At 41.1% G+C, this 12,319-nt stretch overlaps 1 protein-coding gene across 4 annotated transcripts in view; it reads left to right on the top strand.

The window, feature by feature from the left end:
* Sh3kbp1 (SH3 domain containing kinase binding protein 1) overlaps positions 1-12,319 on the top strand; it is a 390,661-nt gene that overhangs the window by 184,800 nt on the left and 193,542 nt on the right. For all 4 annotated transcript variants that reach the window (XM_029564790.1, XM_008835702.2, XM_008835705.2 and 1 more), the window contains one exon: positions 3,519-3,622. In XM_029564790.1, coding sequence (XP_029420650.1) covers positions 3,519-3,622 — 104 coding nt within the window. The remainder of the gene's footprint in view (positions 1-3,518; positions 3,623-12,319) is intronic.

Raw genomic sequence — 12,319 nt, 5'->3', positions numbered from 1 at the left:
GCTCATTATGTGTGCACATGCGCATGTGTGTTTGTGTGTGTGTGTGTGTGTGTGTGCGTGTGTGTGTGTGTGCATGCATGTACATATACAGGTTTATTTGAACAGGAAGATGGTGGCTCAAAATAAGGGATTCCAAATCTTAGCCATGGACAAATCATGTGTCTTTCCAATTCTAAAAATAAATAAATAAATAGGAAATGATGTAGTTGCCATAACTTTTCAAGGACGGTCATAATTCACTAGTAGATATCAGTGAAATAGTAGGACAGGAAAAATTGGCAAAAGACATCCTGAAACTTCTTATGGGTGAATACAAATGAAATAGAATTTCTCCCAACTTCACTCTCCTCCTTTTCCCCAAACTGAATTGTAGAAATGGCACATAAGTTCAGATTAGTAATATGCAGAGCCAAGGCCTGGTAAAGCAGCAGTCCCGGAGTTTGGGAGCTTTCTATAGTGAAAGCCATGGTGAAAACCTGGGGTGATGTCATAGAGTGTTGGAAGCAGCTAATACTGGTTGCTAAAAATTTGGGACTAGATAACAACTGAATCGGTTCATTTAGGAGTGGAGAGAGACCTCTGAATCCAGGCCAAGTAAATACTGCCACTTACTAGCCTAGTGATCCTGGGTGAGTCACTGATTTCTGTACCAATCTCTTGTTTCCTCATTTGCAAAATGGTTGTTCATCCTGGCTTAAAAAAAAAAAAACTTATGTAGTTGGTGAGATGATATAGCACTTTCTTCAGTTGTAAAAAAAGAATGGCCGTTCATCATGGCTTTTTTAAAAACCTCATGGCTGGCAGGATGAGATACAGTGATGGGTATCATAAGCTTTCCTAATGTAGGGAGGATAAGGGTTTCTGCATGCATTCAAGTCAGGTGACCTTTAACATCAGCTGCCTCTGAGTCCTTTCCTTGTGCCCTCTAGGGCTTTTTTTGTTTGTTGGTATGCTGGCAAAGTTGTATTGTGAAGTTAGTTTACTGACTACTGGTTTCCATAAGGCTTTTTTTGTAGATCCTGAGTTTGATTAAACCTACTCACTACCCGACTCCTCACCCCTGTCTCCACTTAATCCCTTAACCCTCAGCATTCTCCCCTCTTCTTTCATATCACATGTGTTCCACTATTTCTTTAAATTGGGTTGTGAGATAGTAGGCGTCCATGACTTTTCCTACCCTTCCTTTGGGTTAGCCCTTCCCTCACCCCCTGAGTTCCCCATACTCCCACGCCCCTTCCTGCTTAAGCCTTCCCATGCCTACTATTCTGCCTCATTACTTTCATTTACCTTTAATTTACTGTCCTTCCTCCCTTAACAATTACTTGCAAATTTTATGACTTTAGCCAATACTTGGTCTTATAATACTGTTACCTCACCTTGGTCTGGATTTTGGTGGCTTCTATGATTGTGTCTATTTTCAGACATACACTGTTTCACTTGTTTCACAATCAGATTTGTGTCTTCAGAGTTCATTTCAGCATAAAATTTAGAAAATGGGGGCTGGTGAGATGGCTCAGTGGGTCAAGGCATCTGCCACCGGTGACCCGAGTTCAGTCCCCAGGACCCACATGGTGAAAGGAGAGAACTAACTCCCCCAAGTTGTCTTCTGTCTTTCACATGTGCACTGGGGCACATGTGTGCCCCATATAAATAAAATGTAAAAAATTAGAATATAGAAACTTACAAACTCATAGAAGTTCATCATAAGGGATCTATATGGGGCAGGCACAAATACCAAGCTTGCTTTTTCATCCAGATTTTCTTTGCTAGAATGAGAAATCTGTGTACTTTATAGTGGTGAGTACTTGATTGGCCTTCTGTGGTGTCAGGAGCTGTAGAGAGCAGTAGTAGTTTTTACTTGTTTCTTTTAAACAAGGTCTTACTCTATATCCCAGTCTGTCCTCAGACTTAGGACCCTCCTACCTCAGCCCTCTGAGTGCTGGGATTACAGGCCTGTACCATCACACCCAACTTTAATGGAAGCATGCTTTGCATTGGAATACCAGTCCTCTAGCCTTGCTCTTTGGAGAAGGAAGGTAGTGTAGAATCCTCTGGCCTACACCAGGCCTTCTTATTGGTGGCTGTTTGCTGACAGGCTCCATTGGTTACCTTAGATGGGCTTGAGAGCTCTGTGTTTGTTTGTACTAAGATCCAGCAGCTTGTGACTGTACAAAGAGGTGGAGATCATTAGTGTGGTAGCTGAAGACATGATTAGACAAGATATTGATTCTGAACTTCTGCCCCCTCCTTTGTGTTCAGCCCTGTTCTTCCTTAGTGAGGTACAGATAGAGAAAAATGAAGCAGAGAACTAGGCCACTGGCTTTTGAAAAATATTGATCAGGGAGTCTATAGATGTAGTTCTGACACCTTTCCCTTTGTATGATGTCATGTGGTATGAGAGCCTAATGTACCCTGTCATCACCCCTGCAGAGACTTTTTTCAGGGAAAAGATTAGAAAAGAAAAAGAATCCCCAGAGGCAGTACCCAGAAATAATTCCAGCGTTTCTAAATGCATTTCTTTGAAGTTGTTGCTCCTCTTGGTTTTCTAGGCCGTGCTGTGGCATGAAGGAGCGGTGTGAGGTGGTCAGCTGTGAGCAACAAGCTCTCAACAATGTCCATCTCACTTCCTAGCTCCTGTCCACCTCTCCCTGGCTTCCACCGCCACTGCTGCATGTCTGTGTGTTCGTCTGTCTCTCATAAACATGTCCTACATGCATGCTTTTTTCTGCCCACAGTGCACATGTGCAGTATGGATGTTCTGTTTTGCGCCAGCTCGAAGTCAGAGGCTCCCAGATGGGCCCCAAGTGGGTGAATGACATGCTGTATAACCCTGAGTGTCCTTGGGTCAAGTAAAGTATGGCCCTGGCTTTCCCATGATTTGCTTGCGTTGACTCTGTGGCAGCAGTCAGGGATCCTGCTAATGGGTTCCCTGGGACACACGTGGATAATGTCGAACTCTGTGGGGCTTTTGGAATGGTGCCAAGAATAGACTGAAATAGAATTGGCTTTGGCTTATCAGGCCTGAGTTCCAGTGTGTTGAAAGGGTGGCTATTAGTAAGAAAAAGGCCAGGACACATTCTCTTTTGCTTTGTGCACTTGGGGAAAATGCCCTCTGCCTTGCTAGCATCAGAAGCAGACCATTCTTGTTTCTCGAGCACATCACATCAGCTTTCATTTCAAACCAACAGCAGCAATCAGAAAGCCCCATCCATGGAAACCCGTTTAAGACAACACTGTGCTCCAGTGCTTCAGGGTGGGGTTTTTGCCTTCTGCACCAGTGGATCAGTTTCTCATAGCCATGCCTTTCTAACCCAGCAGCTTTTTAAAAATCCAAGAAGCATCGCTCTGCTTTCTAATGCCCCTCTCTAAGAGACCAGGGCTGCCGTGCCTCTAGCAATGTCCCAGAGAGCATATTTGACACAAATCAGCTTACTTTGCCTGCATGCCTAGGACGCCTCTCTTTAAAGCCTTAGTGTGGGAGAAGAGCCGTATTTAAATATATTGCTTTTCCCATCCAGGCGAACGACGGAGGCGCCGATGCCAGGTGGCATTCAGCTACCTGCCTCAGAATGATGATGAGCTTGAGCTGAAAGTCGGGGACATCATAGAGGTGGTAGGAGAGGTAAGTAATCATTGAGTGGCACTGTTGCGTCATGTGTCTATCAGAACCACCTATGCACCCAGCCGTGAGGCATCCTTGCTGCACATGCACAGCCCGTTGTCCTTGGCATTGAGTGTTCTAACTCGATGAGACACTAACGATCATCTAGTTGAGTCCATGAGGAAATTGGTTCCTGGAGAGGAATTCTTCTAGGCTAGGTGGGGACAGATATGTAGCTATCTGAAACCATTGTCTTTGTAATGCATCATACTAAGTAGCTCTGAAATTCAACCCAGTATCACCACTTTCCAGTTTGCTTTAGTTCATGATACATTCTGGATGTTCATAGTCACAGGATCCATCCTTAGAATGTGGATTCAGTATTTATTGTTGGGGACACTGGATTTAGAGAGAAGGGGAAAAAGTGGCATTTATTAGAAAACCAAGTATGTGACAGATGACATGAGGTTCTGATTGTTTTGTTTTATTTCATTTTGTTTGTGTGTGCGTGTGTGTGTGTGTGTGTGTGTGTGTGTGTGTGTGTGTGTGTGTGTATTTCTAGGATGAAACCCAAAACCTCACATATGAGCTACACCCCTAGCCTTATGATGAGGTTTTTCACACATTAGTCTGACACTTTAACATCTTGAACACTTTATTGTATAGATGAGCAAGAACCCTCAAGAGATTCTAGCAGAGGCAGGGCTACAGGACAAAACCAGGTCTAGGGACTAGGGACACTCTCTCATTCCGCTGTGCCACTTTCCCCTTAGTGCTTGGTCCTATCTATCTAAAGCTAACCCTATTGGTTAAATGATCCTGAAGATACCAAATGGGCTCTCCTCCCTCATGTCTGGGAGATTCTATGCTTCAGTCTTAGAATCTCATCATTCATTCTGTTTCACTAATTGTTTCTCTGTATGTAGAAAAAAAGTTTTCTACTTTCATGTGTTTCCTGAATATTAGTTGACCTTTTAGAAGCCCATGATTTTTAGGAAAGAGGGGAAGAAGGCATTAGAGAAATGGCAAATGGTAGGTGAATTTGCCACAAACACAGATCCCAGAAGGAAGAAAAGTAGTTTTGTTTTTGTTGTTGTTGTTTTAAGACAAGGTCTCACTGGATAGCCCAGGCTGGTCTTGAACTTGCAATCCTACTGCCTTAACCTCCAGAGTGTGGTGATAATAGACATATATCATCATATCTGGCTCTGGAGAAAAATCTTAATTATGTGAAAATATTCCGCCCTGCTATTAATTAAAGAAGTATACATTAAGATAATAATTAATAGGTTTCAGCTCATTAATATCTAAGAAAATATTTAGTGCTAAGGCTGTTCACAGTATAGTAGGTGAATTCGTGTAGCCATATGATGCTTATTTGAACCTATGTAACAAGGCATGTAAATACCTATAAAATATGGATAAAACTGTTACTCTGATCTCAATCCTAAGAATTTATCTGCAGAAAATAGTTCACAAAAGAAAAAAAAACTACACAGGAAATATGTTAATTGCAGCAGTATTTGTGATAATGAAGCATAATCAAGGAAGAGAATTAAATTGTATTATCCAGGTAGAAAATGTGAAGCCATTATGATGGTTCACACAGAGCTCTTTAAATATGTATTTATTATGATGTTTTGCATTAAAATTATTGGTTTATTCCAATAAGCCGAGAGTTTCTCAGTGGCACAGACCTGGTTTTTAATCTGTCTTTGTACTCACAGTACCTGGAATAGTGCCTGAATTCTAATATGCACCTTAATAAATACTTGCTAAATAAGTAGGTGAATAAATGGAAATACGAAAACAGTTTTTGCAAATAAATGAACAGATTAGAACACAAAATTGCATACACTAGGATATAATCATGTGAAATAGATCTATATGCATGGAATCCAACCTGAAAGGGAATAATATTGAAAATGGTCTTGTCATAGTGAATGATTTTCCCTTTACTGTCATAATAATGCTTTAAGAATACACATCAAGATAAGGAAAACGATCAATACATTTCCGAGAAATATTGCTCACTTTTGTCTGCCTGTTGGCAATGGGGAAGTGAGCGTGGGCCGCTGAAGGAGAAGAGCAATTGCTGTGCTTTGACTAGACTTACCTAAAGGATAGGAGCCATTCACCACCTGCAGTGGCAGGCTCTTCTGCTCCCTGCCAGCAGCTTTCTAGGCTGCATTCTCAACTTGCTTCATCAGGAAAAAGGAAAAATAGCCACAGTGTCTGAAAACTGGCCTTTTAATCCATAGTTTCAAAATCCTATCAAGAATTCCCTGTTTCCCAGTTGACTTGAGATACCATAGATTATTTTTTCTTGCCATTATTGCTGTATAAAGATCTATCCTTTTCTCTGATAATGAATGTTGTATAAGTGTTCATGGGTATCTCTTCTCTAATTCTACTAGAGATTGAAAACAAAAGTCCTGAATAAATAAAGTCCTTTAAATTGTAGGGACACATCAAGGTAAGAAAATAATAAAAGCTTTCCATACTACTAGTCAATCAACTTGGTAATAAAGTACAAAATATTGTGTATATATCTGTTAGATTATATTAGAATTATACGTACAAAAATGCATACATAGTTTTTGATACCTGACAGACAACTTGGGATTTTGAATATATGGGATAGTTTTGGGGAAAACAATTGAATCAAACTGAGACTCTTAAAAATATACCTTAAGCTGGGTGTGCTGGCAAATGCCTCTAATTCCAGCACTTGGGAGACAGAGGCAGGCAAATCTCTGTGAGATCGAGGCCAGCCTGGCCTAAAGAATGAGTACCAGGCCAGCTGGAGCTACAGGGAGACTCTGTCTCAATAAAAAAAGTACCTTAATATCTAATTTTAGCTTAAAATGTCACAATCTATGTTTCTTAGTCATTTATCAACACAATATCCTAATATAAGGTCAGGGATATCCCCCCAAGTATGGGTTGCTGGTTTGAGCCTCCTTCCTTTGTGCATCCACAATCAATCCTCTATGATTCCCTTTGGTTTCTTTAAAGTGGATCTGTAGCAATGTAAGACGCAATCTGAGAACATGATTCTCCTAAAGTTCTATAGCTCCCGTCCTAGTTTTCTTTCTGTTGCTGTAATAAACGGCATGTCCAAAAGCAACTTAGGAAAAGAAATGTTTTATTTGACTTACGCTTCCAGGTCACAATCCGCCCCTGAGGGAAGTCAAGGCAGAAACTGAAGCAAAGGCTGTGGATGAGCACTGCTTACTGGCTTTCCCCTTGCTTCTGCTCACCTAGCTTTCTTATACAGCCCAGGCCTGCTGCCCACAGTGGACTGAGTCCTCCTCAGTTAACAATCAAGGAAATTCCCCACGAATATGATCACAGGCCAGTCTGATTTGGGAAATTCCTCAGCTGAGGTTCCTTCTTCCCTGGTGACTCTGAGTGGTGTTAAGTCGGCACTAAAAACTAGCTCTGTTCCCCACCCTTAAAACCTTTTCATTTATTTGCCTTATCCACAACTAATTGAGCAGTTAATTTTCTTTTAACCTGCAAATGTTACCTTCATCTTTTCTTAGCTTGAAACTGATGGCTCTTCTGTAGGAAAAGTCATCATAGCAAACTTCAAGCAACTGGGCTATGGATTCCTAGATTGATTTATTACTTTTTCTTTTATTTTCTTGGATTTATTATTATTATTATTATTATTATTATTATTATTATTTGGTCTTTTTGAGATGGGGTCACCCTATAACTCCAGCTGACCTGGAACTCACGATATAGACCAGGCTAGCCTCCATCTTACAGAGATCTCCTGCCTCTGCCTTCTGATTCCTGAGAATAAAGGTATGCAACACCACACCTGGCTCTGGGTCTCCCTGTAGCTCCAGCTGTCCTGGAACTCATTTTGTAGACCAGGCTGGCCTTGAACTCACAGAAATCCGCCTGCCTCTGCCTCCCAAGTGCTGGGTGGATTAACACTTTCAAAGAAGTAATTGTGAATATACACTTGGGTCACTTTTGTCCAGAGCAGAGAAGACAGAGAAATGAAGTTCTCATAACTCTAGAACAGAGGTAGCATGTGAACAAGGTCACCAGCAGCATCCGTGTTTTGTTTTTGTTTTTGAGGAGTGCATTGAAGCTTCTGCGTTTTTTTCTGTCTGTGTTATCTGGGGTCCAAGGAAGGGGTTTTCTTCCTGTGTTGGATGAGGTTGCTCTTAACCAATCTCTCACAGTGGTGACTCAAGCAATATTCCGTGATTTTTGCTTTCTTGTGCTTTTTGTGATTAATTTTAGAGGCTTTTCTCAGTGATTCCCAGTCAGGCTGGCTGGAGACTGAGGGCTGCAGGCTCTGAGTTGAAGCCTGATCTGGCTTTGTGGTTTGCAAAGATGATAACTTGCATGTTCAAAAATGTGTGTATTCTTCTTCTTATGCCCATAGAAGGAGATTGGATTCACCCAGCTCCAGAGTTAAGTAGGCTCTTGAAATGCTTTGAAACTTTCCTTCAGTCACATACCTCTGTGGGAGTGAATGGGTGGCTCATCCTCCCTTCATGCTTGCTCATGAGAAGTTAGTTCATTAAAAAGCTGATTAGTTAATAGGTGATTGAAACATGCCTCCACTTTTCCCCATTAAGACTCTGCCTTACTTTAGAAGTGCTCCTGTTCCTTTTCTAAAATAAGGCAACATTAATATGAAAATATATATTGGAATTTGACAATCTAAATAGCTCAGACTATTCTATGCTTTTCCTCTGATTAACTTCATCATAAACACCTCTGCTTTCCCAGTGTGTAGAGGTCATGAAGAATTCATATTATGGAGAAGAAGAAAGCCATGTAATTTAGAGGAGAAAGTGAGCTGGGTATAGTGGCACACATCTGTATTCCCAGTACTTGATGGGTAGAGGCAGGAGGATTAAGTGTTCAAGGTCATCCTCAGCTATAACAGCAAGTTTGAAGGCAGCCTAGGCTACATGAAACCCTGTCTCAGAAAAAAAAGAAAGTGATTATATTTGTAGATTTGAATCATCAACACATAATGCAGGCCACAGTGATATGAATGGAGCATATTTTAAGTTTAAATGTATTTATGGTAGATTTGTATAGCAATGAAATTTCTAAAATATTTCAGTATTTACATTGCAAAGAAAAATACTTGTGGAGATTTATTGAACAAACTGTATACCTTGAAACAGGCTCAGTCTGGTCAGGGAGGGTATTCGAGAATGCTAAGAATCTGAAATAGAGTGACAAATGGTGGGATTGACAAATGTACATGGAAGTGAAAGCAGCGAGTCCTCACTGAGGCTGAAGGAGATGCTATCCATGAACATTTGTTTGGGATGAGTGTGTAGTATATGAAGCAGGTGCTCTGAGTGCAACAAGAAAAAGTTCATATAGAAGCTACAGTGCTGCCCACACTGAGCTTTCAAAAAGACACATCATTTAAAGTTTTCTTCTTTAGGAGTTTTCTAAGGCATAGACATCCACATAGGCAGTTTTCTCGTGCAGTGAATAGTGGCAAGATCAGATTTGCACTCTTTTCTTTGAGACAGGGTCTCCCTGTAACCCCAGGTGGGCTCCTTTGTTTTTGAGGACAGCCATGAACTTGCTAAATGGTCCGGGCTGGTCTTGAACTTAAGATCCTCTTGTCCCACCTCTGGAATGCTGGGACTACAGTGTGTGGCCCTACTCTTTTGAAAATCATGAATGTTGCTTTGTCTTGTTGGATAAAATTACTTATGCCTTACTTAGAAATTAGATGTTTTCTAAAATCATTTCCCTGTCATTTGTGCTATGGATTTCTCTTTTGAAGGCCCGTTCTTGTGAAATAGACTTGTTCCAGGACAGTGAGAGAAGGGAATAAAAAAACTTCCCTGTGCGTATGAATTATTTGCATCTAGCCAGAAAGAAGTAAACTACATAGAAAACAGGGGAAAATACTGACCCAGAATATAAGACCTAGATAACACTTACTCAACAGAAATAGTTATTTAAAGCAACTAAAATGGAAAATAATGTAGATGTTTATGCCTTCAGGAAGTGGGCCCCTTAAATTTTTTTCCATTATTTCTATTGAGAGAAAAATGTTTTCCAGAAGCAAAATCTGTTTTTAATGGTATTGAAGGTGTTAAACTATGCCTTAGCACATTTATATGAAGTTTTAGAGAAAGGAAAACCTAAAGTGATTGAAATCCAGTTAATGATTGACTGGGAAAGGGCAGGATGGAATTTTCTGGACTGATAAAACTACTCTGTTGAGAGGCTGGGGAGATTGCTCAGTGGTCAGGAACGCTGACTGTTCTTCCTGAGGCCCCAATTTTGGTTCCCAGCACTCACAGGGTGGCCAACAACCATCCTAAACTCTGGTTCTAGGGGATTTGACTCCCTCTTCTGACTTCTGTAGGTATTGCATGCATGGTGCACTTTACATTCAGGCAAAACACTCACATGAAATAAAAATAAAGAAAATTTAAAGTACTCTGTTGATAGAGTACAGTAATCATTTATCAAAACTGAATATAGTGTTGAGATTTGCACATTTATGTAAATCATATCTCAGCTTTAAAGAAACTTTAAAAATTCACCTTCCTATTTTGGTAATGTAACATTTTGAAAATTATTTAAAAAATACTTTCAATTACCTTTCATAGTTGGGAGAAACCACTGTTACTGAAGTTCTCATGTAATTACTTTAGAGTGTGTGTGTGTGTGTGTGTGTTTGTGTGTGTGTGTGTGTGTGTTGCATGCATGTGCGTGTGTGGGTGCATGTGCCCATCCATGGGTGTGGATGCAGAAGCCAGAGCAGGATATCAGCTGTCTTCCTCTCTTGTTCTGCACCTTATTCTGGTGAAGCAGAAGCTTGTTGTTTTGGCTAGACTGACTAGCTAGGGAGTTTGGGGGCTATGGCTATTTCCTCTCCACAGTGCTGGGGTTACAGGCATGTATAGTTCTCCCAGCTTTTTAAAACGTATTTTATTTATTCTTATTTTATATGTATGAGTATATTGTGCACCCGTGTTGTACAATGCCCACGGTGATCAAAAGAGGGTGTCAGATTCTCCTAGTCCTGGAGTTGCTCCTGGAATGGTTCTCCTAGAACAGATTTTAGCTGCCATGTGGGTGCTGGGAATCGAACCTGAGTTCTCTGCAAGAGCAGCCAGTGCTCTTAGCCACCGAGCCATTTCTCCAGCCCCTCTCCCAGCTTTTTACTTTGGTTCTGGGAACTCTAAGGCAGGGTTTCATGCTTGTAGAACAAGCACACACAGAGCCATTTCCTTAGCCTCTATCTCTGGAACGTTTTTGAGGAAGGTTTTAGAGTTGTTAGAGTATAAGCCTTCAGGTTTTATATACCTGTTTCCTTTTATGGAGAACTGCTCTTAGAACAGTCAGTCTGACTTCTTTGGCTTGTATGTATCTCCTTCCCTCTTGCTTCCTCATAATCCATACTGCCAGCTTACTCCTAATTGGGATTTGAGTAACAGAATAGTCATTGAGTGAAAAAAACAAGGGATTGCAACCCTTGGGTGGATTTTCCTGGGTGACTACTGGTACTCTGAGGTAGACTTTAGACTTGCCAAACCTTTTCCTTTCTCAGCACAACTGACAGGTAAAAAACGTTCAAGAATGATACATAGGACCTGTTCAGAGAAGGTAGGCATCCATGGAAAAGCATATCATCTTTTATCCCAGACAACTTCCTTGCTTAACAAATGTAGATAATGTTTTCACAATTAGGTGGGGTGGGTACTGAAGTGCACTCACTGTTACCTCAACTTCCAACAGGGTTAAGAGCTAGAAATTACTTCCTTGAGCCCTGAACCCACTTAAAGTTGATTGCTTATAGACATGGAAATTGCTTTGGGATGGAAACTCTGCATTTGTACTCAGTGTTTCTCAAACAGCACTAGAAATTGCCCCATTTCTAGCTTTGAACCATAGGTAGGGCTTGTTTGTGGGGCACAGTCATGTGGCTTCAAGCTGGCCAGGTGGGTTTCAGATGGGCACAGGTGGGGTTTGTTCTCAGTCTAGAGCCAAAGGTAAGACAGTTTATGAGTTGGGATGGGCATAGGGAGAAGATACGCATCTACTCTCTTTTCTTTCTTTCCCTGGGCAGAAGTTGTAAGCCTTTGGTGGCATCCATAATCACCACCTTATTATAAGTGGGCTCATTCTTTCTGTATTTAAATACAGAAGCAGCAATTTAAACCAGTTTGATTTCCAAGCAGGAGTTATACAGACTCTGCATGAAATTTCTTCAGGACAGAGTCTCGTGTGTGTGTGTGTGTGTGTGTGTGTGTGTGTGTGTGTGCGTGCGCGCACGCGTGTGTGTTTGGTATGTGTTTTTTATGTGTTCATACATATTTATGTATGTGTGGCTGTATATGTTTGAGTTTGCATGTATAACTGCATATGAAGGCCAGAAGTCGATGGTGGGTATGTTCCTTAGTCACTTTTCCATTTTATATTTGAGAGACAGGGTCTGTCCCTGAACCAGGAGCTTAACCATTAAAGTAGAATGGCTGGCCAACCCCAAGGGCCCTCTTGTCTTTTTGTCTTTGCTTTTCCAGTTCTGGAATCACAGGCACACACCACTGCACCTGACTCTTTTTCCCTTTCTTTCTTTCTTTCTTTCTTTCTTTCTTTCTTTCTTTCTTTCTTTCCTTCCTTCCTTCCTTCCTTCCTTCCTTCCTTCCTTCCTTTCTTTCTTTCTTTCTTTCTTTCTTTCTTTCTTTCTCTCTCTCT

Source organism: Nannospalax galili, unplaced genomic scaffold, assembly GCF_000622305.1.
Source record: "Nannospalax galili isolate Female #2095 unplaced genomic scaffold, S.galili_v1.0 scaffold217, whole genome shotgun sequence".
NCBI classification, from domain to species: domain Eukaryota; kingdom Metazoa; phylum Chordata; class Mammalia; order Rodentia; family Spalacidae; genus Nannospalax; species Nannospalax galili.
The sequence above is the reverse complement of the archived record's forward strand: the minus strand, read 5'-3'. Positions and strand labels throughout refer to the sequence as shown.